The 24,837-nt window shown below is 40.1% G+C and overlaps 1 protein-coding gene across 1 annotated transcript in view; it reads right to left on the reverse strand.

Annotated features, from left to right (window-relative positions):
- Positions 1-24,837, reverse strand: part of SYTL5 (synaptotagmin like 5) — an 87,239-nt gene that overhangs the window by 57,974 nt on the left and 4,428 nt on the right. Inside the window, exons 4-5 of the mRNA XM_074604021.1 lie at positions 20,955-21,047; positions 487-998 (exon numbers count right to left, since the gene is read on the reverse strand). Coding sequence (XP_074460122.1) covers positions 487-605 — 119 coding nt within the window. The 5' untranslated portion in view covers positions 606-998; positions 20,955-21,047. The remainder of the gene's footprint in view (positions 1-486; positions 999-20,954; positions 21,048-24,837) is intronic.

Genomic DNA, 24,837 nt, shown 5'->3' on the forward strand with positions numbered 1-24,837 from the left:
GTAAGTACTACAACAGAAAGATAAAGGTCACTATCTCGCAATTGCCCCATGATGCATGGGCTCCTGTCCAGCGGCAGACACCTACTTTCTCTCCTTGCGACACCTTCCGAACTTCCCCTCCCGCAGTCAGCTATGAAGGCACAGAGCATACAGCTCCTCTCAGAGGAAGAAGGTTCAGGAGCCACACGAAAGCCTTCCATTCACAGGGGGAAATTCCGACAAACTGGGCAAAATCTACCGAACCTGAAATTTAAAAAACTTTGCCATATGTTTTTGCACTTTTACTTTTTTTCCTTGAAGCAATGGGGAAAAAAAAAATCTTTTGTTTGCCACATACCAAGCAATTTTCTTTCTTTCTAATACACGTTAACTGTGACACTTCCCAGCACTCATCCTTCCCCCAGTACATCTCGAAAATCTTCACTGGGTGTCATAAAAATACCTATATCACAGAATATATTTTTTAGCAATAATTAAAAGGGTTACCTTATCCTTTTATCTTCAACTTTTTTCAGATATTCATCTCTCTTCAGTACTCCTAATATTGTTTCCCTTTCATGCTCCAACAAGAATGACAAATTGATGATCTCCAAGTGCTTCGTCATGATTCTTCAACAGCCACTCTTTCAGTGACTGCTTTCTCCAATCAATTCTTCCAATGATTTATTTGCACAAGTCCAAAGGCAAGTTTGTATCAAGAGTTACAAGATCCACACAGTCAAGAGGTATTTTTAAAAAAATGCTTCTTTAAGTTAACCAGGTGTCAAGATTGCATTGCTTTGCCTTCCAACTAGGCAAGAAATAAAGGTTTCTTCTTTGTTTCTTCCTCAAGAAAGCCAGTAATTTTCCTGGTTCCTGAATGCCCCTGTGTCCTGGCTGATGCTCGCTGGCACACTGCAGGCCTTCAGACTGCATTCACAAGCAGCTGCAGAATCAGCTTCCTGGCATAATTGTAGCTTGCAGCCACAAAATAGCTGGGTATATTTATTTCAAACTACCTGGAAGTCAAAACAAACAAGCGTAGGTGATTTTGACATTACCATCATGGTCTGATTTGAGAAAGGCTTCATCTAGTAATGGTTTGAAAGCCACCACAGTATGGCTCGCAGACTATCAGGTTATCTCAGGAGCTACTTACGCGTCATGTTTCCTATGTTGTTGTTTATTTCCTCACTAATGTTTGATTATTATGCTCCCACAAGGGCTCCGCAATTATCCTCCTACTGCAACACATTTAAATGACTATATTCACCTTGTAATACTTCCATCCTAACAGTAATAAGCATGGGGGCAGGGAGGAGGAATGATTCTACTAATTTCCCTGAGATTAAGGGAAAAGTAAAAATTAACAAGTGGAAGGGTTTCAGAGGACAGCACTAAAGATAAGACTCACTCAAAACAAGTATACGCCTGCATCTTGGCAAGTCATCCATTATGCTCGCTTCACAGTCAATTTGGAGAAATAGGAACTTTCAAGGAGTGATTTATCCACCCATTGCAGGCATTTAATTTAGGATGACATGTTCTAGAAATGCCCATTCCCTTACAGTAAATACAGCAAGAACTTAGAGTGACTCATTAACATGTCGCCACCCAGAAGTAAGACAAATTTCATTTTTGTTTTGTTTTTGTTTTTTTGTCATTTCTAAACAGAAAACAACTTCCAAACAAAACCAGAAGAGACACCCTAGTCCATACTGGAGCTCTGAACTTGACCAGTTAACTGGTTGGAAAATCCATCCCTCACAGTCTCATAAGTAAACACAGAGTTTCACATCGAAACAAGGCATGACCTCCAAGACACTTTTCCTTAAAAAAATTAAGCTATGTGAACAGATGCACATTGTACTTTGAAGCATACCACACATTATAGACAGTATACAAACATAAGCTCATTTATACACGAAAAATGCAACCACATCATCATACATAAGTGCAAATACATATGTGTGAGTATATAGCAGCACATATGCTATAAGATAATGCAGATTTATTTTATATTACGCATGTTGGAAGAACTAAAACAGCTTTTAAGAAATTTAATATTTTTTTTTTTTTTTAAGCGGCTTCTGCTTCCCTAGCTTTCAACAGTTTGGAATGATTTTAACAAAGATAAGTAGCACAGAGAATTGAAGGAGTAGTGTTCACGGTCTAAGACAACTATGGTTATAAGACAAGATACCCTTTCTGTTTCCCTTCCTAATAACCACTGAAGAACCAAATACTGTTGCCAATAGCATCAAATTAAAGTCTTGTGTTGCTGTTCACCAACTCCTTCTGAGTTTTGAAATACCCCATTCCCCCAGTTATCTGACTATTTAAATAATAAAGGATACAAATGTCACAATTTAAATTCAAAGGAGATTTTCCCTCTTATTAGCGTTACATGACCATGGGAATTTCTTCTGATATTTTGTAACCTGTTTCAATTAATCTTTAAAATGTTCAAATTAATGAAAATATCATTAAGTATACACAACCGCCACATTTTCTCCTTCCCCCCCGCCTTTTTTTCACCTAAGAAAACAGTAATATAAATCTCGCTGCTTCTGCAATCTGTATCCAACTACCAGTGTCACTTTCATCATGTAGGACAATGGGACAGAAAGGTCATACACAAACTGAAAGCACACAAAAAGTCAATGCAAGGCAGAAATACAAGTCAGGATTGCCAATTATGAGCTTACTATTACTGAAAATCGGGAAACAAACAAACCACAGACTACTACTTCTGGCTAGGTTGCTATATTATAAAAAGCCACGAGAGTTAGAAGAGGCTTAACTGAAAAGCAAAATTACTGGAAAGAAAATTGGTTCAGTTTTACCTCAGACCAGGACAAAAAAAAAGATTCTCTGCATTTATTTTGATAGAAAAAACACTGGATTGATACGTTTATTCTTAAATTCTTGAAAATGGTGCTTCTATTAATACCATAAGGCCAAGTTACTTGTAAGCAAAAGGAAGAAACTCAACATGTGAATTATACTTTGTTACTATCAAGAAGGCTAGCTTCTTTCTTGAAGCAAAATGCCTGGTGAAAACGGTCCTTTCATCCCAACCGGATCCTAACATCAGTGGGGCAGGGAGCATGGGCCACAGGCACAAAACTCAGAGAGCCAAGTTCAGCACTCAGAGAATAAGCCAAGTTGCTTGGCTGATCAAGGCGCTCTGAATTTTTGTTCACAAGTCTGCCTTGCGGGGTAGCGTAGGTCACACATAGCATTATTCTGACAGGCTTTTCTTTTTTTCCTTTTTTTAAATGAAGAAAAAACCCTCCAAGTTTTATTGAAAAATGGAAAACCAAGAGGTTAAGGGTTAAAAATGAGCAATACAACTAGAAATCTAGGACAATAAAAGTGTTAAAAATGGTCTCTGACAGCACCATTATTGTCTTGATGATGCCCTATGGGTAACTAGGGTTTTTGCAGAACAGCACAGTGGTACAACAAGCAGGCTGACAAGAACACTTTACCTTTTAAGATGTATTCTGGTATTGGGAATTCGGGGAAAAGAAAAAACACTTCAAAAGATTAACTTGACATCTGGCCATATTTTCTGAGCTTTTTTCTTTTAACTCTAAAGAGGTTAGTACTCCTACCAGAATATCCAAAAGCCACAAAAATTCCCTTTGGCTAAGTATATCTGTTGCCTTGAATGTCCTGGAAGATTTTTCTCTCAAATACAGGGAGGCACATACGAAAACCAAAATTACCAAGGCTGACATGCCATAATTGGGAATCCAGTTATTTAAGTTGCTACCTGGATCATAGGGTCCAATATGTAGACTCCAGGGCAGAACTAAACACTGACAAGGGTGATGAGGTCACAAACTGTCAGATTAGATGGACTTAAAATTTAAAGGAGTCCTATGCTCTCCTGTGACAGATGTAAATCAGCTGAAAGATCATTCCATTTAGCTTTTTATAGCTTTCGCCGGTGAGGAAATCCTAAACCACAGAACATGCACCATTGGGAGCAGAGGCAACTCGTGCAGGTAGGAGGAAGGTAGGACCTAAATGCCACGTGAACGGAGATCCTTCCGAGCCACAGATCAACAGGCAGTCACAGCAACGCCTGGCTACTCTCAGGCATAGGTGGGGAAGAGGTTGGATTTATGGGCCAGCACCAGAGGTGGTGGTAAGAGGTTTGAAGGCCTGGAGAGTGGAAGCACACAAGAAGGTGTTAACAAAGGAGAGAACGGAAGAATTATTCTTCCTGCCTACAGGCACAACCTGGCACTGCAACTGGTCTCCAAGTTACCACTGCCTTCTGTGCCAGGTGAGACTGGCTTAGAGAGACTGGAGCAGACCCACTGGACGGTGGGCTAGTCAACGGAATTCTGGTATCTCATGGTGACAGCTGGCCTTTCAGGGGAACTATGTGAATCTCGAATAGAAATTATTATAGTCTTGTTCGTAAAGACAACAGAAACTATGTTAGAGTTTGCAATATAGAGAATAATGCAGAGCATTATAATGTTTATCAAATAGACAGATCGACCCAAATTACATTTATGTTACCCACATTAACAAAAAGGTGTTTGGAGTAAAAACTATTTTTATAGAAAGACTATGACCAACTGAAGTTTTAGTCTATTCACGATGGGTTTTGTTCCTTTCTTTCTATTTTTTACTGAACATACCTGGGAATAAATCCTTCAGTCCCATTTATGACAAAAAGCTTGTGAGTTTTAACTGTTTTTATCACATAACAGTGGGATTTAGCAACTGTCGGGAAATACAATTTTACCTGCTTATGTGTTCAACCAATTCTGTGTAGGTTAAAATATCTTGTGAATTAGCAAAAATATTCTCCTAAAGAGCCAGGATGGCAGCCTCTTTAATGATCTCATACTCAGTATTAGGAAGACATAAAACCCACCGACGACCGTCTTTAAAAACCAGCATCCTCAAGTTTCCCTTATTACTTCAGGGGGGGAACACCGTCTCCAGCACAACACTGAGCTTTTGTGTTCGGGGCTGCAGTAATATCTCTGATGCTGAAATAACCCAGAATTCTGTCTGACAGCTATCTAACGCATGTGCACCAACCAGCCAGTTGACATTAAGATTCGGACCCACCTCACCTTCCAGATTTTCTTCTGCACTATGAAATTGCTACTCAAAAATATGACGTATCCTAACCAGACACTGCCTAGCTGCTGAAGCTTCAAAACACATCTCAAGAGAAGCTTGTATTTGTTCAGACAAGATTCTTTCTAAACACAGTACACTCATGACATCTGTCAAGGTGATACGCTCTACCCCAAACCAGCTGAAGTACTAGCAGCAGTTAACTTTGCATAAGCAAAGTTTTCCCAATTCTTAGATAAGGTTACTCTTGCAAGGCTGTATTTTAGGAATGAAAATAGCACAATAGCGCAGGTATCTGTACCCTACATGAAACAGATCTAGTCAAAAATCCCTTGTCCCTGCATCCTACTTCATTCCTGCCTGATTAGGCAAATTCTGCTTTGAAACTCTGATAACACTGCCTCCGTACTGACATGTGCTGGTACAAGAGGTACCAAAACATCACCCACCTCACAGCAGGAGACCTTCTGGTTTAGCTCCTATACCTTTTGTGGTAAGTGGTGGGTATTTCTGTTACACACGTAGTTGTTAAACAAAAAGAACGGGGACAGCAAAACCAGCAGGAACACTTGGAGCATGGAAAAGGAGACTAGTAAGTAATGAGACACTGTTTGTAACAAACTACCACTTAAGACTTCCCTGCTTTAGACAACACATGATTAGAGACCGTGCCTGTTTCAGGCCTGACCCAATCTGTTTCACAGATTTAATAGGAAAATTCATACTTCTTTCCTGCACTGCTTTTTGCTCTCTCTCAAAACAGTCCAGAATAAATCAGCTGACAAAAGCTGAATTATGAACCAATTTAGGGTTTAAAAACAAAAGAAGGCAGCCAGCTTTTAGAAAGCGACGATGATTCTTTTAACAGACTTTTGATGTTTTATTAAGCAGCCCTGTGGCTGGTACGGAAAAGTAGTTGTTTTCATCCTAAACTGAGTGAAGATTTCACACAACAGAGCATTTGGGGAACACTAAAATGCAGATTAGGACACATGGAAAAACACAAAGTCCCCTAATAGGATGGGGCTAGTTCTAACCTACATTCAATTTGTAGATAGAGTATTAAATTCCTATGTCAGAATAATGCAACAATCTAATGTTGGACTTGTAAAGGAACTGGTAAAGGAGAAGGAATGAAGCGACACAATGGCAAGACAGTATATAAGTGAGCCTCTTGAGTATGCGATTTTTTTTTTCTTGCCTCATGAAAAGAAGTAGAAGAACTGCTCATGGGGACTATCTGCATGGTTTCCCCACTTCTCTTACCCCTGTGGAAAGGGATTTCTAGAATGGAGACTTCCTCACTGAAGATAATGTTGAGGAAGACACGTTAGAAATCAGAGACTTCGTAGCACATGGCAGCTCTTGCAAAATTACAACTGAGGAATAAGGTGCAGTTTATCCTGTAGTATACTTTCATCCAATGTACGTAGGTACCATGTCTATCCAGAGAGCATTTGCTCACCCTCCCAGGGCAAAAGAATTACTTAAGGCTTGTTTAAAAAAAGAAAACTGCATTACAGTGGGGAAGAACATGCTTGCGCTTTATTTATTTATATATGTTTTTTGCTAACTGCTAGCATAGCTGCTTGTGACAACTGGAAATACAGGACCCCCAAAACTGAGTCGTTGTGTGGGATGTTAAGAGCTACAGGATATACGGAATCCCCTACAATCAGCTACACTTGTAGATACAACAGTTGCAGTGACCACTACTGTCACTGCCACGTGTATCCTCAAGCAAATCAACAGCTTCATCTGCACTCCAAAACGCTTTCCCCTCATCTTCTCAGGAAGGAGGAGAAGCATCCTGTTCCCAAGAGACAGAAGTAGAGCTGAAAGGAAGCGAGATGAACGGAGCGGAATTATCCTCTTTTCTTTAATGGTGCTATTATCAAATTGCTTGATGCAAGAAATCACTCCCACCACCAAGCCGTTATGTTTACTTAGCCAGAAGCCAGTACGTGGAACAATTTAGTGATTCAGCAACGGAAGCAGAATTTTCCGTGTGCACTGACTGCAGTGGTACAGGAACCACAGCATCAACCACCTCACTTTGCTTGAGTGACAGAACCTTCCACTACTGCTGGTGGGAAATTCTTTGCCAGCAGAGAAACATGGTCTGCACTACACATATTTACTAGCACGGGTGTATCTGGGACAGGCACAAACAGTATTTCCATATCGGTTAAGATATTCCTACCAGCAGTAGCCGAATTCAGCATGGTATTGTGGACTGTAATTGACTTTTGCCACATGACAAACTGAGATCCATTGTCTCTCAAACAGGCACAAACCCCTGGCCAAACTAAAACTGCAGGAGGCAAATGGCAATGTCTGAAACCCAGCAGGAGCAGGACTGATGGCACTGCTGCCTCTGACATAGGTTTCAGGTGGCCTCAGTTCCCACTTTCCAGCTCAGTGCTGGCACTACGTACCACGGCCTGCTGAATCTGGATCCAATGCACCCAGCTTTGACACTCAAATGAAGAGAAACACATTTCATATATGCAATGCTCAAAGCACACCCGTACTATGTGTCCTGAGTTCACTCATGTCGGGGTCTGAAATAAAATTCAAAACTAAGATGGCATCACTAGGTAGCCACCGAGACATGCTTCACGTTGTCTTTTATCTTTTCTTAGGCCCACAGTTGTAGGCAAGCCTATGGTGGAGGAAGGCAGGCAAGGACTGCCAACATTAAGTCTAATAAAATGGCAGAAAGACATTAAAAGGTTCTTGTTGTACTAAGAACCTTTAGCAAATGTAAAGCTTACCATGTTGAGAGTCTAATGGCCAACCTGTCTCTCTTCCTGTTTTAACTTAAGCATACCGCTTACAGAATATACAATTGCCATATACAGGAGCAAGAAAAACCAGCTTCACTTCTCAGCGACGTGTTTGCAGAGGGCACACGCCCAGGTAAGCAAACTAAGTGCCAGCAGGCAATGAAGCACCAGGAAGCGCTTGTTGCACAAAATCAATAAATTTGGGAGGTAAGGAAGAGCAACTCAAGACACAGAAGTCAAGCCGCAAGAAAAGCAAAGCAAACCAAATTTGTTGAATGCGATCTCAGTTAGCGGCATATGGATTAGTGACCAAGTGAGAGCTCTAGTTGGTATTACAACGCAAACAGCAAGCAGATTTTTTGACTAAGAACGAACTTCAAAGATCTTTAGATATAAGAGCTGGAAGATTTACAAATTGGCAAGTCATATATTGCATTAAAGAAAGGGCCACGTATGAGAGGCAGCAACATTGTCTGAAGAGACATTAAAAGCACAGAAAACTATCATGCAAATTTGTATCAGTGCACTGGAATGAATACAAGCTGAGAGAAAAGCTGAAACTCTGATTCTTTAAGTCTACCTCTCTAAGTCATGTAGCATAAGTGTGTTTGACTTCATAGTAATCAGAAAAACTCAGATTCATTAATCAAACAAAAAGAATGGATTCAGCAGCAGTTCATTTTTTAGGTCAGGCACGGTTCCAGCGTTCTGGTAATGTCTTGGCAAAGCTGTCATATACCTACAGGACTGCGGATCTCTCTCCAACCACAGTTAATGCCTTCGAGCTATATCTAGTTTCTAGCACTAGTGTAATAACATTTCCAAAACCAAAATCATAAGTGTTTAAAGACTTAAGCAATAATGTTGAAGCTCATGAAGTCTATAAAGTATTCCGCCTTACAGTGCAAGAAAGCAGTAAATTAACATGCCTGATTATACAAATAAGAGAGCTAAGAGTAAGTTCAGCACTGCCGGTCTGACCATTCATTAAACCATGCTCCTACTACACGTCTTCCTCTGCTTGTTTTTCAGCCCTTATCAGAAACTTCAAGTAACATGAAAAAGCATTTAAAAAAAAAAAAAAAAAGACATTTTCCATGTCCTTGCTGTAGAATTTTAGGCTCACACAGCTGCCTGTCAGGTTGCATATCACGTGCAACAGGGAACACCACTGCCCAGTGAAATCTCCCTGTAGAGTACACCACTGGGCTGGGTACACCCAACCACCCCGTGTTATTTTTCAAATGCACTACATCAGGAGAAAGGCAGTGTGTACGCGGGCAGGGGAGCAAGTGCAGAACAGACCAGAGGCAGAGAGTACACCAGACGGCATTCACTTATGAACACAAGGCCACGCTCCCCAGAGATCCTACAAAACACTGAAATGAGAGAATTTAACCCCTTAGGTGATGCCTTGGAATAAACAAATATCTAATAATCTTCTCCGTATTACACTGCTTTAGCTAATATACTTACAAGCAGGAGGCAAGGCATGGGAAGAATGACACAACAAGGTGGCAACCTTTTTATTTTGTTTCGCTCATCATTGAGTAAACATGGGTCATTGTCCTGGCTGAGCATTTATCCAGAAAAGATGATACCTCCCAGGGTACGAATGGAAACAAAATTCAATGCATCAGCTAGCAAAATTAAACAAATGCACAGATCTGAACCAAGGAATGAAGGAAGGAAAAATATTTTTGCTACTGTTAAGCTAAAACATCTGTGGAATGTTAAGTCATCCATGAAAATATGACTTAGGGCTTGAGTCATCTCAACTTATTCTTAGTCACAGTGTGTATGAAGGCAGTATTCATTCAGCACTGAAATTTACCTTAATACGTTTAAGTTCTTCCCTGTGTCTCTATACTTTCTGTGATAAAACGGAAAGAAAAGAAGTGAACTGAGGCCTAGAATAGAACAGATTTATACACAGTTGTAAACCAAGTTCTAATATGCACCTTATATAAGTTTTGTTTGATAGCTGGATAAATGACAAATTTAACCAAGACTCACAGTTATAAAATTTAACAGATAAGTTGAAGGAAATTTCTCAACTGTTTACTTTCCAAATTTGTGGTACCTTTTTCCCACGTCAAAATCCACAGAAATGGATGAGGATTCTTCAAAAATTTCAATAGAAACCTGTTCATAAGTCTTCAAGTTCAAATGTTTTCACTAATTTTCTGAACTGAGTCTCGTTGAAAGAAGGTGCCCTGACTTCATCACTTAATTTTGCAGAAAAACTCATGACTATCAATCTGAGTTTTAGTCCACTTAATAAAATTCCGTCATTGACTTTGCTTCCTTCATGAATGAGGAAAAATTAAATTATCTCTGAGCTTTGCAAGAGGGCTGCAAGAAGACTATTCAGGACCAGCAGACAGGCAGCAGAGTCAGAGAAGAAGGAACCAGCATTTAGAAGAAGGGCCATTTGGAAAAGTATCTACCAAGCCAGTGAAACCCCCTCTGGCTTTGAGCAGAAGGGAACCCCAGAGCTGGTGTGTGAGTGCTTTGAATGAGAAAATGTACATGTGGCATGTGTGTGTAGGAGGTGAGAAATCCAGTCCTCCATCATTTCAGCCTGTTAGATGCTAAGTGCTCATTTGCCCTTCTGCAACAACAGGATGGTGTAGTAACACTCATTATCCACTATGTATGTTAATAACTTTCCATTTGATTTAGCAAAGCAACTGGATTCAGGTTTTAATGAAAAGAAATAAGGTTTTTTTTTTTTTCATGCACACCAAAGTTATATAATCAGACATTATATGACTTATGTCTAGACAGGTGTGAAAAATCTTCCGGAGATTCATCTGCCCAGTGCTAGGAGGGTGGATATGGACGTTGGACTAGATGATCTTTAAAGGTCCCTTCCAACTCAAACCATCCTATGATTCTATTCTATGATGTCTCTTATTTATTCTGACCTAGTCATCCCAACCCCACTCTACAAGGAAGAGAAACAGGCATTTCTAGGGCATGACTCACTTCATGAGAAGATTTTTAAAAGGTTAGAGGAATCCTTGTCTAGTAGCATCCATTTCTCTCCACTGACTGTAAAGGGGATGCATCATGACTACCTCAAATGCAGGCATACAAAACACATGAGCAAATGCATCCTGCTTCTCATTTGCAGTATAAAATGAGCTGTTCACAAGGACACTTGTCCATAAACCTACCAGAGGATATAAACAGCTTAATCAGAAAGTGGGATGAGCTTGGAGTATTGCCTTGTTTTGTTTTTGATTAAATACAATGCTACAAGGTTTTTCTCTATAAACAACAAATAAAGCAAACAGGTTGCTTAACTCTTGCCATGAAGTGCATCAGTACATTGTCCCAGTGTCCACAAAATGAGCATGGCTGGGAAAGTCTGCATTTGTAAGCATATCAGTTTCCAAAATTTTTGTGTCTGGCAGGAAAAAAAACCCACAAAAATCTAGTTAGAAAATGTAATCTCACTTTCATAGGTTACACTGCTGTCAGTCTGAAGACTGGGTTGTGCATCAGCTATCAGATCCTGAGGATCACCTTCAGCAGGGCAGGGAAGGTGGTGGAGTATGTGGAGATTTTCCTTTGCTTCCCAAGGTGCGATTTGTAATATAAATGCCTATCCAAGACAGTTCAAAGTAATAGCAGTATGTCTGTGGGGAGCAGCCACGCATATCATCTATGACTAAGGACCAGAGCTTAGACAAACTACACTCTGCCATCTGATCTTCTAGGACCCCAATGAATCCAATGAGCAACTTCAGCAAAAGCCTATATAGACTGCCTGACAGCACCATACACAGGATCAGCATCCTTTTCCATACATTGTATAACAAGCAAAGAAAAGCGACAGATTTCTCCAAAAATACTGTTCATCAAACAAAGTGAACATCTGGGATGGTTTTCTTTGCCACTTTAAAATGCTTTGCCCTCCCAGCACAACCCATCCAGTTCCTCAGTTGTATCTCTCCTGAGAAAAGGGCATGCAGCTGAAGTTGCCACCGCTGAACAAACTGTCTGGCTTCAGGCTACTGGGCAAAAAAAGCACCTGCAGATTCATCAGTGTCTTCAACATTGGCTAGCAAGCAGCAGCCAGGCACAGGGCTGGAGGAGTGAAGTTCAAAGCTGCACAAGGGATCACTGCGTGGGAAGTGCTCCAAACTGGAAGGAAGCAGATGTAACTGCTAAAGATGACTTTATAAGACATGAGAGAAAACAGATTTCCATTGCAGAAATACCTTATGATACTTGAGGTCTCAATCAGTCTCTGTTAGCAACTGAATTTTTCAAACGTAAAGGCTACTTAATGTACACTATACTATGATACTTTATGCTAACTGTAAGAAAAGGATCACAAGCTTTGTCATCTATCCTTCTGGCCATGACCTGTCAAGGTAATTCCATACTATAATACTAGTGGGTGCTGCACAAACATCAGGAAGACACAGAAGCCCTCAAGAAGCAGCTCTTACTCTGACACAGACAAACCCTTAATCATTTCTCTTCTCTTCACATTCTGTTTGTTACCATACTTTAAACATCTCTTCCTCTTTCCAGCTAGGTATGTAATTCCTACAATTCACACTACAAGCAAAAGAGTTCAGGAACCTGGAGGTGAGTTTCCAGAGTTGCTACTTGTCCTAGAGCTGCTCTTCAAAGCTTTTGGAAGAACAGGTGATGGGCACAGATACCATATTACTGGTACATTAGCTTTTAGGTAAAATGGCAAAAGAGAAATTATTCAGGAGAATGACTGTGCAGAGCCGTGCTCATGGGATATTAATAATAACCTGACCTTTCTATAGCAGCTTTCTGCCTCCTTTTGGCCAAGATTTACTCCAGCAATCTACATACCAAGTGTTTTGGCCTTTTGACTGCATTTGCAATACAGACAGCTTATGCCACTTGAAACAGTACCAACATGTATCATTACGTGAGGGTCAAACTACTCACTGGTTTGGGTTTAAGATGGAAAGCATCATTGATGTGTGCTTCCAGTAAGAAATCTATGAAAGATCTTTCAGAGAGGGACAAGTTGTCTCCAAGATGGTCCAGTGTACACTGAGTAGGCAACCAAAGTTCGCCAGCATGGAAGGGATGGTGGCTCCACATCCTCACCCGGAGAACACCTGCTCTCCAAGATGATGGGGACATTGTCAGGAGATGCTAACAGTAGTAACTCTCGTTACTGCCTCTTGCTAAACTATACCAATGAGCCCATCCCAATCTGACCTGTAAAGCCAAGTTCCTCATTTACCAATACAGATTTCTGGAAGTTAAGGATACATTTACGGAAGCCTCGTTAATAATTTATCAGTGCGAACAGAGTTAGATTTTTTCCAATGATCAAATGCTGGATACCCACGTTCCACAGCTGAGCATTTCTCCTTGCATATCATGTGCAGCAACTATAGTTTAATAGATGCCCTCAGGGAGTATGTAGGAGTGATAAGGACAGTTTTAGCTTGGGACTATTGAAAGGTTAATAAGATGTATCTATTCAATCACTGACTCACTCACGCAGAGATTTGGGGCAGGTTTTGTTATTTTCCCCATGTTTATTAGTATATCAGCTTCTTGTTGCACACAGCTCATGCTCTTCAGCCTAGCAGGCACTCTCAAGAGGATTCATGCATGCACCTTGTCTGGGGCAGACTAGCTTATCTTCCAAGAAAATCTGGAAAAAACCTGTCTCCCTACATGGTAAACCCAGATGGCTGAGAAAGAGAAAAGGACATGAATTTTTCTGTGACTTATTCCAATATTAGATCAAGTGATCTTCCCATTCCATTGGTACTGAAACACCACTCACCAGCAAATACTGCCCCACATTTCCACGTGTAGACTATTGGGTACCGATTATAACCATTCGGGTCCCCTCAGAGACTGCAGAGGAAGAACCTGTCAGGATTGGAAGCTTGTTATTTTACGAGATGAGCAAGCATCCTCGATTTTAAAAAAGTGCATGATTTTTACTCTATTACATCTTTATTCTTTCCTTTATCGTTATTGCAAATCAGCATGATCAAACACACATCTTTTCATCTATTCTTCAAAGACCCTACAATAATGTTTCCAGAAACCAGAGTAAATAAATGCAAACAAAAAAGAGGTCTTGACTAAAACACTTTCTGATCATCCCAAGTTAATATTCCAGAATAACTCCTGCCTTTACCACTCATGGACGTCGGTGCTATTCCAACCCTCAGCAATTAAGCTTGTGTGCGTGCACAAAACCCCTACACAATCATTACTATATTGCGAACGCTATTCCTGGAGTTCAAGAAGCAAAACAAAAACGCCTAAGCCATGAAGTCTTAGGCAGAGCTTTCAGTACTAAATCAGCCTTTCAACTGTTCAACACCTTAAAAACGTGTCAATTTTTATTCTGCTCATTTAGTAATATGAGAAAGCTTAAAAAAAATACACAACCACAATTGTTATTTTCCACAGGACTCCAGTTCCATTCAAGACACAGGAAATAAACAGCAAGACAGCTGCCCAAAATTTCTTCCAAGTTTCACCATTCAGCATATAGCCCATGCCTCCCTTGTGGCATGTTTTCTCACTCCTGAATACAGAATTAATAGAAGACTTGACTTTGTCTATCATACTTGTACACATGTATCCAAGTACCTTACAAACACAGATCTATATAGTATTTTTGATGCATAATCTCAAGTTTTAGATAGAAAAGCAAAATCCTTTAAGTTAATGACAGGACAGGAAGGGAAACATTTTAGTAATTTAATGTATCTCGATGGCTGGATGCTCCAGTTACAGATGGCCTGATTTTTCAAGTATATTGAGCATCCATAATCTCATATGACTTTAAAGAAACTTATAGAATCGTCTAGATTGGAAGAGACCTTTAAGACCATCAAGTTCAGCCATCAACCTAACACTGCTAAGGTCACCGCTAAACCATGTCCCTCAGCACCACATCTACCCATCTTTTAAATACCTCCAGGGATGGTGATTCCACCACTTCCCCAGGCAGCCTGTTCCAATGTTTGATAACCTTCTCCCAGCACCTCTGAGTGTGAGGACCTGAATACTTCACCTTGTTATAGAGAAGAATCATTCACTCATTCTCTTCTTTCCTTGCAAAGACTTCCCTATGCCCTCCAAAAAGCTACAAAACATTTTTTTATGGGAAAAAAACCTCCACATTTATCCATTACATATTTTCATACATACATATATATATGCGCACACACACCCCATTGTGGAACAATGACTCTATTTAATATAAAGTGATAGTGACACAGGTAAACTGATAAACTGAGAAACCAGTTATAAGCAACATGATTAAGTTTCTACATTCAAATTCAACAGAGCATCTAAGATCAACTGGAAATCTGAAACTGTTCTCTGTAACATTTGTTTAAAAGCAGCAGGACTATTGTAAAACTAATCATTTCCAACAAAAGGATAGCAAGAGACACTAAGAAAGTCAGTCCCAGAAGCTAAATGGCCTTTCCAGCTGTGAGATGACAACTTCTTTCAAGCCATCAAGGAATACATATTTCTATAAGCTTTTTTAATATAAGCTTCAAAAAAAGATGTAATAAGAAAACAAAAAATAATCAAAGTAAAGTTAGAGTGAACGTTATTTGGGCTGTATAATGCATAGGACAAAGCAGTAAAATTCAGCTAATAACACACACTACAGTTTCAAAACTGCTGTTTGAAAGCAGAAAATATAACCAGAAGCTAATAACATAAATAACATAGCTTTGTCTTTGCCACCCATGACCGACTGAACGAAAAGCATAGCCCAGTAAAGAACACACCTCAGGCTATTAAAAGCATATCAAAAGGATAAAAAATTCTCCTCTGCTCTGAGGGGACTGTACTTAGTAATAGATTATTGAACCTTGTTCTAGGTTGAGGGACACAGGACTAACTTCTCTTCTAATGCTGGGGAAAACTACACTTTTGGAAGACTCTAGTGTCTGAATTTGTGAAAATATTTACTTTATAGCCAGCTATGGTATGTGGGATTCCAGGTCTCAGTGTTTTCAAGCCTTGCCAGGAGCAGGGATGAGGAGGAGCAGGGATGAGGAGGAGCAGGGATGAGGAGGAGCAGGGATGAGGAGGAGCAGGGATGAGGAGGAGCAGGGATGAGGAGGAGCAGGGATGAGGAGGAGCAGGGATGAGGAGGAGCAGGGATGAGGAGGAGCAGGGATGAGGAGGAGCAGGGATGAGGAGGAGCAGGGATGAGGAGGAGCAGGGATGAGGAGGAGCAGGGATGAGGAGGAGCAGGGCCTGGGCATTTGACCCAGGCTGGCCAACAGGATTATTTCATACCATGAACATGACATTCAATATAAATTAGGAAGTTTGCTGCATAGTCTGTCTCTACCTTGATGGCAGCGGTCCAAAGAAACTCCTTGCCCCAGTGCCAGACCCCTGAGCCCTTCCCTTCGTCCTGAAGCCGCAGCGCTCGCAGTGTCCGACATTTGCTGTCCACTGCTGGGAGTGCACAGCTTCCTGCTGATAAAACTGGATGAGTATAATCCTTGTATATCTTATATTTCTATCAGGATCAATAGCGGTTCTTTAGTATTATTGTTAATTACTTAGTCTTATCCTACTAAATCTATTTATATTTCAACTCTCGTGTTTCCTTGTTTACCCCGGTTGTTATGGGTTTTCTCAAACCATAACAAACCTTTTACTTCTCAACTGCTTCAGACTTTGCCCAAAAAAACTACTGACCAGCCCCAACAACAACTGAGGTTAGCCTGATCCCTTTTATCTACCTGCACTTTCTCTGTAGGTGTAATTCAGTATAAATGCTCATTAAAAATAATACCTGAAGACAACATTGTCTTTACTGCTTTAGTCCATTGCTAAGAAAACTACAAGATTTTACTGAAATAGTAGATTAGATCACCCTTAGAATGGGCAGTTCCTTCCCCTTTTAAACCATGAGTCCTAGAAACTCTATTACTTTTTAGCAAATGTATTGAGATTCACAGCCTTCCTTCCTCCACTGCTTCACCTCTTAAATCTATAACTGAACTACCTGCAGCAATACTGAATAGTCTCTTAAAAAATGGAAGCACAGTACATTTCAAAACAATACAGAATGGCAGATGGCAGAACTTTCTAATTGAATTCAGCATTGTTTAGCGGCCCATTTGATCGCGCAGCTCGGCAGTGCGGTTGTGCCAGCCCATAGGTCAAACACAGTATGGGTTCAAACATTCGCAGAGAGACCGCAGGATGCAGAGCTGTTTGCATATAACATCCTCAGTGAGGTTTCCTGCCTTAAGGAAACATGTGGTGTTCAAGCAGGGAACGCCGCTCCATTCAACAACAACAACAAAAGTTTAAGCTTTCCTTAAATTAAATTACAGCTCGGGTGCTTTCCTTGGTGCATAGCAGGGGGAAGAGAGAAGGGGTGCAGGCTGAAATGTACTTTCCTATGAAAAGGATCAATCTTTAGGTCACTGAATTTCATGACCGAGACATGATAAACTAACTTGGATATATTTTGGCTATGTTACCCAATAGATTTTGTAAACTAACAAACAGATACACTTAGAGTTTAATTATAGTACAGTAATGATCACTAAGCTGTGGAAAATGAGTGAATGGTCTCTCTCTACTATACTGTTCAACTTTGCCAGCAGTACACCAAAAGCGTGCAGGAAGATACTGAAGTTCAACCAGCTGCAAAAATAAATAAAAAAACTTGCAGGACTGGTGCACACACAGAGTGGTGTTGATGTATTTTTACTTTTTTCATGGTACAATAGGATTCAAATGTCCCACTGCCACGGTGGGCTACAGGCACCACAGAAAACCTTAGGGAACAAATTTTTTAGTTTCACATGCATCAGTACAAAAAGTTATCCAAAGATGCACTCCATTATGTTCATGAAAATCCAAACCACAGCTCAGCCTCTTATGCAAGGCTTACTCACTCACAATTCTTCCGGTGTCACCTAAAAAAATCACATTTTCTGCATACAGCTTGAATGCAGATGCAACATGAATTACCATAAAAAGGAATAAAGTTACTTCTTTATAGCAATGACCTCATTTCTCAACAGCAGCAACCTTTTTTTTGAGGGGAATTTTACCATCAGAGATGCAAACCTGTCAAACCTCATCTGTAAGATTCATTCAACTCCCATCTTAGTCTCCCTTTTTGTTATGTCTCTTTCACAGCAACACAAGTGCTTTCCCCCAGTTTGTGAACTTGCATGAACTGGTCAGCTCCATCACAGACCTAGCAGATGAGATAAAAGGGCAGGATAACATCTAGTGTGCCCCACCACAACTTAGCATCTCTCCTGGCCATAACCCACTAAGAAACCCAATCCCCAGGTGTAGCTTCCTTGTGCAGATCCAGTCCTTCCAAACGACCTGACGTGCACAGGAAGCATCTATCCCGTGGTTCAAGGTAGACCTACATGTCCTGTGACACGACAACAGACACAAGCCTGCACGTCAGAAGAAGAGAAAGCAGAGGTTTGGAGATGGCCTGGGCCAAGGACACCTTGCCCACATGCGAGCAAAATCTGACTTATTTCACCAGGCCAGACTAGCATCTCCCTGGGACTGTAGGCAGATCAAGGAGAGGGTGTCTCTGGCTAATCACCGAGGAGCTAGATGGGAGATGATCTCACCCATGGGATGTTCTCCACATTGTTTGTGAAGGGGGTAAGTCAGGGTACTGAAAAAATATTGTGTTTAAATAATAAATAAAAAAAGCTTAATTGTTAATACACAGTCCAAATGTTTGGAAACAGGGAAGTCCTACCCATGAAGGCTAAAGGAAAGGCACAGTTAGATTTCCAGGTCTGTAGGTGTGGACTAAAATTGGTTTAATAAATGAATCCACTGATCCTAGTTGTATTGAGTGCAGGCCTTATTGCTGGTACAAACCACCTGGCAAGAAGATTACTCATGGCCGATTGTGGATACAAAGAGAACAGAAGTATCTGAATTCTTTTAGACACTGGAACATACCCTCCAGCCTGGAGAAGATGATGAGAAATCAGGATTAAGTGACCGCTTAATTGCTAGACACAGATTACTTGGATTAGTCATTTTCCATGCTGCTGTGTAATTGGGTAAGTAAGACTCAGACTGCCAAGTTCACCAGAATGCTGGGGAATACATAATACTCATCTTACATGCGTGTATGTGTATAATTTCACATGAAACTATTCTCAAAATCCATCCATCAATTTACCTGCTCTGACACCTTGCTTGTATTGAGTTTTCTGAAATTTTCATCCAGTTTTCAAATATTCTCTTCTCCCGTAGTAGCAGTCAAAGCTTACTACAATTCATTTCAAGGCATGTAAACATACGACAGGTTTAATATTATTTGTCTCTAACTCTTCAATCAGATTATGTCTCCTCAGTAATTTATTATAGAAACTTCTAAAATAAAAGTTACATCCATACAAGTAATTTCCATGTAAATGATTATAAAATCCCAACATTCTTGTGAAGTTTATTAAATTATTTTGTTCTGTGATATATTGTCATATAAATCATCAGTTCACCACTGCTCATGAGAATCTCTATCAACACGTAAAAATACTAAAAATGATAATCCTCCGAGAGGAACAGCAGACTACTACTAGGAAGAAACCATTTCCAGCGCGTGTAAACCGCAGCAAATCTCTTAGCTTCTCCGTAATTCAGCTCCCAGCCTACACTGGGAGAACCCCTTCTCTTGCCTCAAGAGGATAACTCAAGGGAAAATACATCAGGGATCATGAGGCTCACTGATAGTATGGGTATACCAGACATTTCACTAAAATGCACACGTTAAGTCAAGTTGCTAAAGTCCTCAATTTCTTTTCCGTGGCCAAAAGGGTCCCTTCTCTCCAGTTTGCATATAACATGAGATGGGCCAGGAAGCCTCTCCATTAAAAACTAACCCATATTTTTTTCTACGATAAAAGGTCATCTTCTTAACAACTTTACCAAGTTGCCCATCAGAGACGAAGTTTTCCATGATACCCACACTGATGTTTTGGGACATGTTTTAGCTAAAGTTTCGGAAAAAAAAGCAAGGGGAAAAACCCCCACATTGCTCTCTCTTTGTCATTTTCCAGTTTCACAAATTGACATACAAGTTGCAGGACAGGGATTTCAAACTTAACAGGATAGGGAGCATTTTCTATCAGGGAGTATCTTCTTGCAGACGCTGTTAAAATTTATCTGGTTAAAACCACATTTTAAGCTTCTGGAGGAAGGCATAGCTCGTACAAGTTTGATAAAGACTTGCTAGAGCTACCAAATAGCTGAAGACAGAAACTTCCTAAGGGTAAAATCTGGGCAAATTTGGGGAGAATGGGAAGGAAAAAAACCCAAACAAACCACAAAATAAAATAAATATAAAACATCTTATATACATATATATGTAAGTACATACTGGGCAACCTGATCTATAAAATTTGCTGGTTATGCCGCTTGTAATACATCCAAATCAACTAATTCCATCTGCTCTCACCCTTACCAGAAGGGAGGGTCTTTCAAGAGTTTTCTATAAACATCTGTGTCATTCCTTAAGCAATGAAATTCAAGTTTCTGGAACAGCTGAAAGTATTTGCTTAGCAAAAAGCAGGAACACTACACACCAAACCAAACAATTCATTTGATGACTTTCTTGTCTAAGTCAATAATATAAATGGTTTAAAAGTTAATTAAATGGGTAGATTGAGAGCGCAAGGCACTGAAAGCTAAGACTAATACCCTAGGGTATCAAAACATAAACTACTCCTTTCAGTAGGTTTCACAAAATTTAGAAAGCTTGCTTTGATTTTTTTAGACACCTATCAGGTCTCTGAATTGCAATAGTGCAGCTGAGAAGGCATAGGGGCACTAGTTCCGTTTAGTTATGGAGTTACATGGGGAATTGCGGGGTGGAAAATGAAGGTGTTATTCAGTATTTTCCAATAACATGAAAAACTGCACCTCAGCGAAATATCACAGTTAATGGTTGTAAGCCTTAAATACTATTCTGCTGTTTTCAGCTTGGCTGGCTGCTCTCCTTCAGTAAGTGGGCAACCTCCGTTTTTGGTCACAGCTTCTACTCACCCCTCATGAGGTCTCCAGACACATATATACTTGCAGTCTTTCAGCATGGGGAAGGTGTAACAGGATTTTGGTAGTCACTGTGTCCTTAGTGCTCTAGGGGAATAAAAGAGTGAAGAACTATTGTACCAGGGGTTGGAAAAAGGACTCTAAGGGTGAAACAATTAGAGCTGTGAAAGATTATCTGCTTTTACTAGAGCTTGAGGCAATTGTTTTCATTGTGTTTCAACCATTGCCACTGCGACAATCTTTCTGTTCAAACTCACTCTAGAATAAAATCTACTCAAACCCAATCAATATAGATTTTGTTCCAATCCAGAACTACCACAAAGCCTGTATCTATTTTCAAGCTTGTGATTAAAACCTGCCCCCATGAACGTGCGCGTATCTCAATTTTACACGATTTGAGTTTTCATAGAAGATTGAGAACTACCAGCCTCCAGCACATTTCCAGATGTGCAGGGGTGTGCATATATGAGTGTCCATGTGTGTGAGGGAATTAACCATTTAAATTTGTGTCTGGAAGGACACTAAAAGGACTCCCCCCACCCACTGTGCCAGACAGAATTCTTCAGGAGAACGAAGAGCCCAGTTTAAATTGTTTTAAATACAGGATCCAACTCCTCCAGTAATATAAACAGATACCGCTCTGTTGAAAGAAAAAGAATTGTCATGATATTTTCAGTTGTGTCCACTATGGTTCAGCTTCATTCTTAGTTTCCCCTCAAATTCAACACTTCAATACAATGCTTTGTTACAATGGTTAGAAGGAAAAATAAAAAAAAAGAAAAAAGTCTCAGGTAGTGAGGGAGTTGCAATAAAGCAGCACAGTCCCCAAGCACATTAAGTCATACTCTTTCTCTGCTAGAATCACTGAAAAACTTTTCAGCCAAAGTCCACCAAAAAGCATAACTGGCAACATTTCTATTTATTTCTAGAGAATCCTGGACATCTCAAGTACCGCACAGCATTTCATTAGAACACTGTCGTGATCATTACTGTTCAACTGTTTCTATACATTGTCTCGTGCTGATCTTCCATTTACAGTTCTTTATATGATAGGGTTTCAAAACATAGTTGGAGAAGTCAGCCTCTACTACTAAGGATCATACTACTGCAGTGCAACAAAATCGACAGGCAAAAAGCCACAATTATGCTGAACTGTGCTGTGTATTTCTGAATCAACGTCCTCAAACTCCAGAAGGTATTAAGTGGAGGCGCAGCAGTAATAAGTCGGGTGGATCAACACTGTGGGATTCCTTAAATAATAACAGAAAAGTTGTAACGTATTAATACTCAGGGCAAAGAATATGGTCATAGTCTCTTAATTTAAGGATGCATGAGTTTTGTAATACAAAAGTAATTGTCATCTGGCTAGTTCAGAAACATTTGCTTGAATGCCGACTCTGACCAGTTGAAAGATTCTCCTCATTTTTAGGGAGCCATGCATTCCACACTATCAGATTTCCGCACTATCCATATTCACTGGTAAACAAAGAATATCATACCACAGGGAGTACACTTTAACATTAGAGGAATTTTCCAGTGATATTTTAAGATATTCTTTCAAAAGAGCAAGTTTCTGTCTATGCTATGTTGCTTTTAAAATTAACAAGAAGCTGCTTAGATATACTAGGTCCTCCAAAACTAAACAGAGAAATCCACTGGGATGCAAAAAGAAACTCTTTCTAAACAACAAAACACAGACGGTTAATCATCACTGGCCTCCTGCTTATTCCTTCCTCCCTCTTGAGAAGTGATATTGCATAATCCTTCTGCTGCTACTCTTTTGCTATGTCGGTATGCATGTTAGTATTACAGTAAAGGAAAACACCTTACCATCACATAAAAGGATGCCACAATTATTGATCCCCAGGAACCCACACCTCATATCCTAGATGATTTTTATCATATATATTTTTAGTGCTTTCCTTCCGAAAACGTGGTTAAAATATCTGCTGACAATACTGAATGAAGAATACCTTGCTATGTATTTTATCCTTCACGATTTACAGGTGTTTTGATTTTCCTCCCCAAAACAACAACAACAACAAAAAAAAAGGTGGAAAGATAGCAGTGGGGCACCTTGCACTGACAGCAAGGCTCAAGAATATTTGCAGTAATGTTAAGAAAGCTTTCAGCCTTCTCTCACATAATTTATGCACTAATAACTGAGCATTACTTCATTGCTGTCCTCAAGCATAACTGTCTGAAGACATTTACATAGTTAATTAACAAAAAAATCTGATTGTGAATTGAGTTTTCTATGTATATGAACATACACATATTCATTCTTCTTGAATAAAGCTACAGCTTTCTTACTATACAGACTACAGTTAAACTGTAACATTGAACTTCTGAGTGTCTTTTATTGTCTTGACCCATTTCATGCTCGCTCTCTCCTCCTTCTGAAGTCCGAGTGACATGATTCGGCCGCCTGGGGGTATGCAATAGACCCCAGCATGTTCTCTGCCCACCATCATTGTATCCTGCCCTGATGCAATGAGAGGCCAGGAGGGACAGAGCACCCTGAAGCCAACGGGGGAAAACAACTCTTATTTTTTCTGGCTTCAGCTTGCACCTCTGTTAAGCGAAAAGTATCTCCACTGTAAAACTAGTGACAACAGGAAGACAAGCATCTCTGCTCCATTTAGCAATCCCTGTCTTGTTACTGATTATTTTGTCATTTGAATTCCCTATCGAAAAAAGAAAGTCACAGCCTGGCTCTGTGAGGCTGCCACAGGGTGATACGTTGTTCTGTCCTTCTTGCCATTCGTCTGTTCTTCAAATGTCACAGTGAAAAACTTCAACCTGGTCTCATTCCCTCACTATTAACACAAACCAGAAGGTCAAAGGGGACATTTTTGAGAACGTCAAAAATAAAGGCAGTTTCAAAAAAGTACAAGTTTGTACATCAGGTGCAGCCTACTTCCAAGTAGAATCAGAAGCATTATATGAAGTCAAAAGACAAGAGTATCAAAGGAGACTTTGATTACTCCTAGCTTTTGAGCATAGGGTGATCAAAACGCACGTACTACACACAGTACTTACAATAACCTATTCCACCATAAACAGCTTGTGCAATTAAAGTTCTCTCTTTTTTATTAATTCATGGGGTTTTCACTTTTGAGATCAGCTGTTTGTGTGCTAGTGGTACAAATTAACACACACCCCATGAACAAACTTGCAATCCATGCTGTATTGGCTGATGGCTATGTTTTCAGAATCAGATTAAACAGGGTGTTGCCCAGATTTAAGGTCAAGAAACAGTTGTTTTTTCTAACATTATTTTTTCAATTAAAGGGAGAAAGATCAGGCTCATAAAACATCATTTGTAACATTGCCATGCGTTTTAAGGTGGCATGCTACAGACATAGCCAGTCTCTGAATTGATCTGCAGTATGTTTAAAGTTAAGTTAATGGAATTAATCCATCTCAAGTAACAACACTGGCTTATTTCAATCTCATCAGAAGGCAACATGTGAATGAGTACAGAGGTTCAGTGAATGAAAGCCAGAACCTTCTCAATGGGAGCAGGCACAGGAATGGGCCAGGAGAAAGACTGGACTTGTTCAGAAAGGGGACTTCCAGCTCAGTTGTTTCAGTAAAGCGGTAGAGGGCAAAGACTTTCAAAGCAAGACAAAAAAAACCCAAACCCCACAGCTCTTCTTTGGCTTTTACCCAGGAGCAAGTCCTTCAATCTTGAGTCTGGGAGAGAAAGAGCAATCTTCAGAAGGGGACAAACTGTTTGCAAAACAATTTTATACCACTACTTTTGAACAAGAGGTCTTACTCTTGTAAAAGCACCAAATATGTAGAGTACTTCTAAACGTACTTGGTGTTGTGCATCCCTGATCCGTGCAAGGAGGTAGACTGTAACTGAGTT

The sequence above is a fragment of the Larus michahellis genome, chromosome 1 (genome assembly GCF_964199755.1).
Source record: "Larus michahellis chromosome 1, bLarMic1.1, whole genome shotgun sequence".
NCBI lineage: Eukaryota > Metazoa > Chordata > Aves > Charadriiformes > Laridae > Larus > Larus michahellis.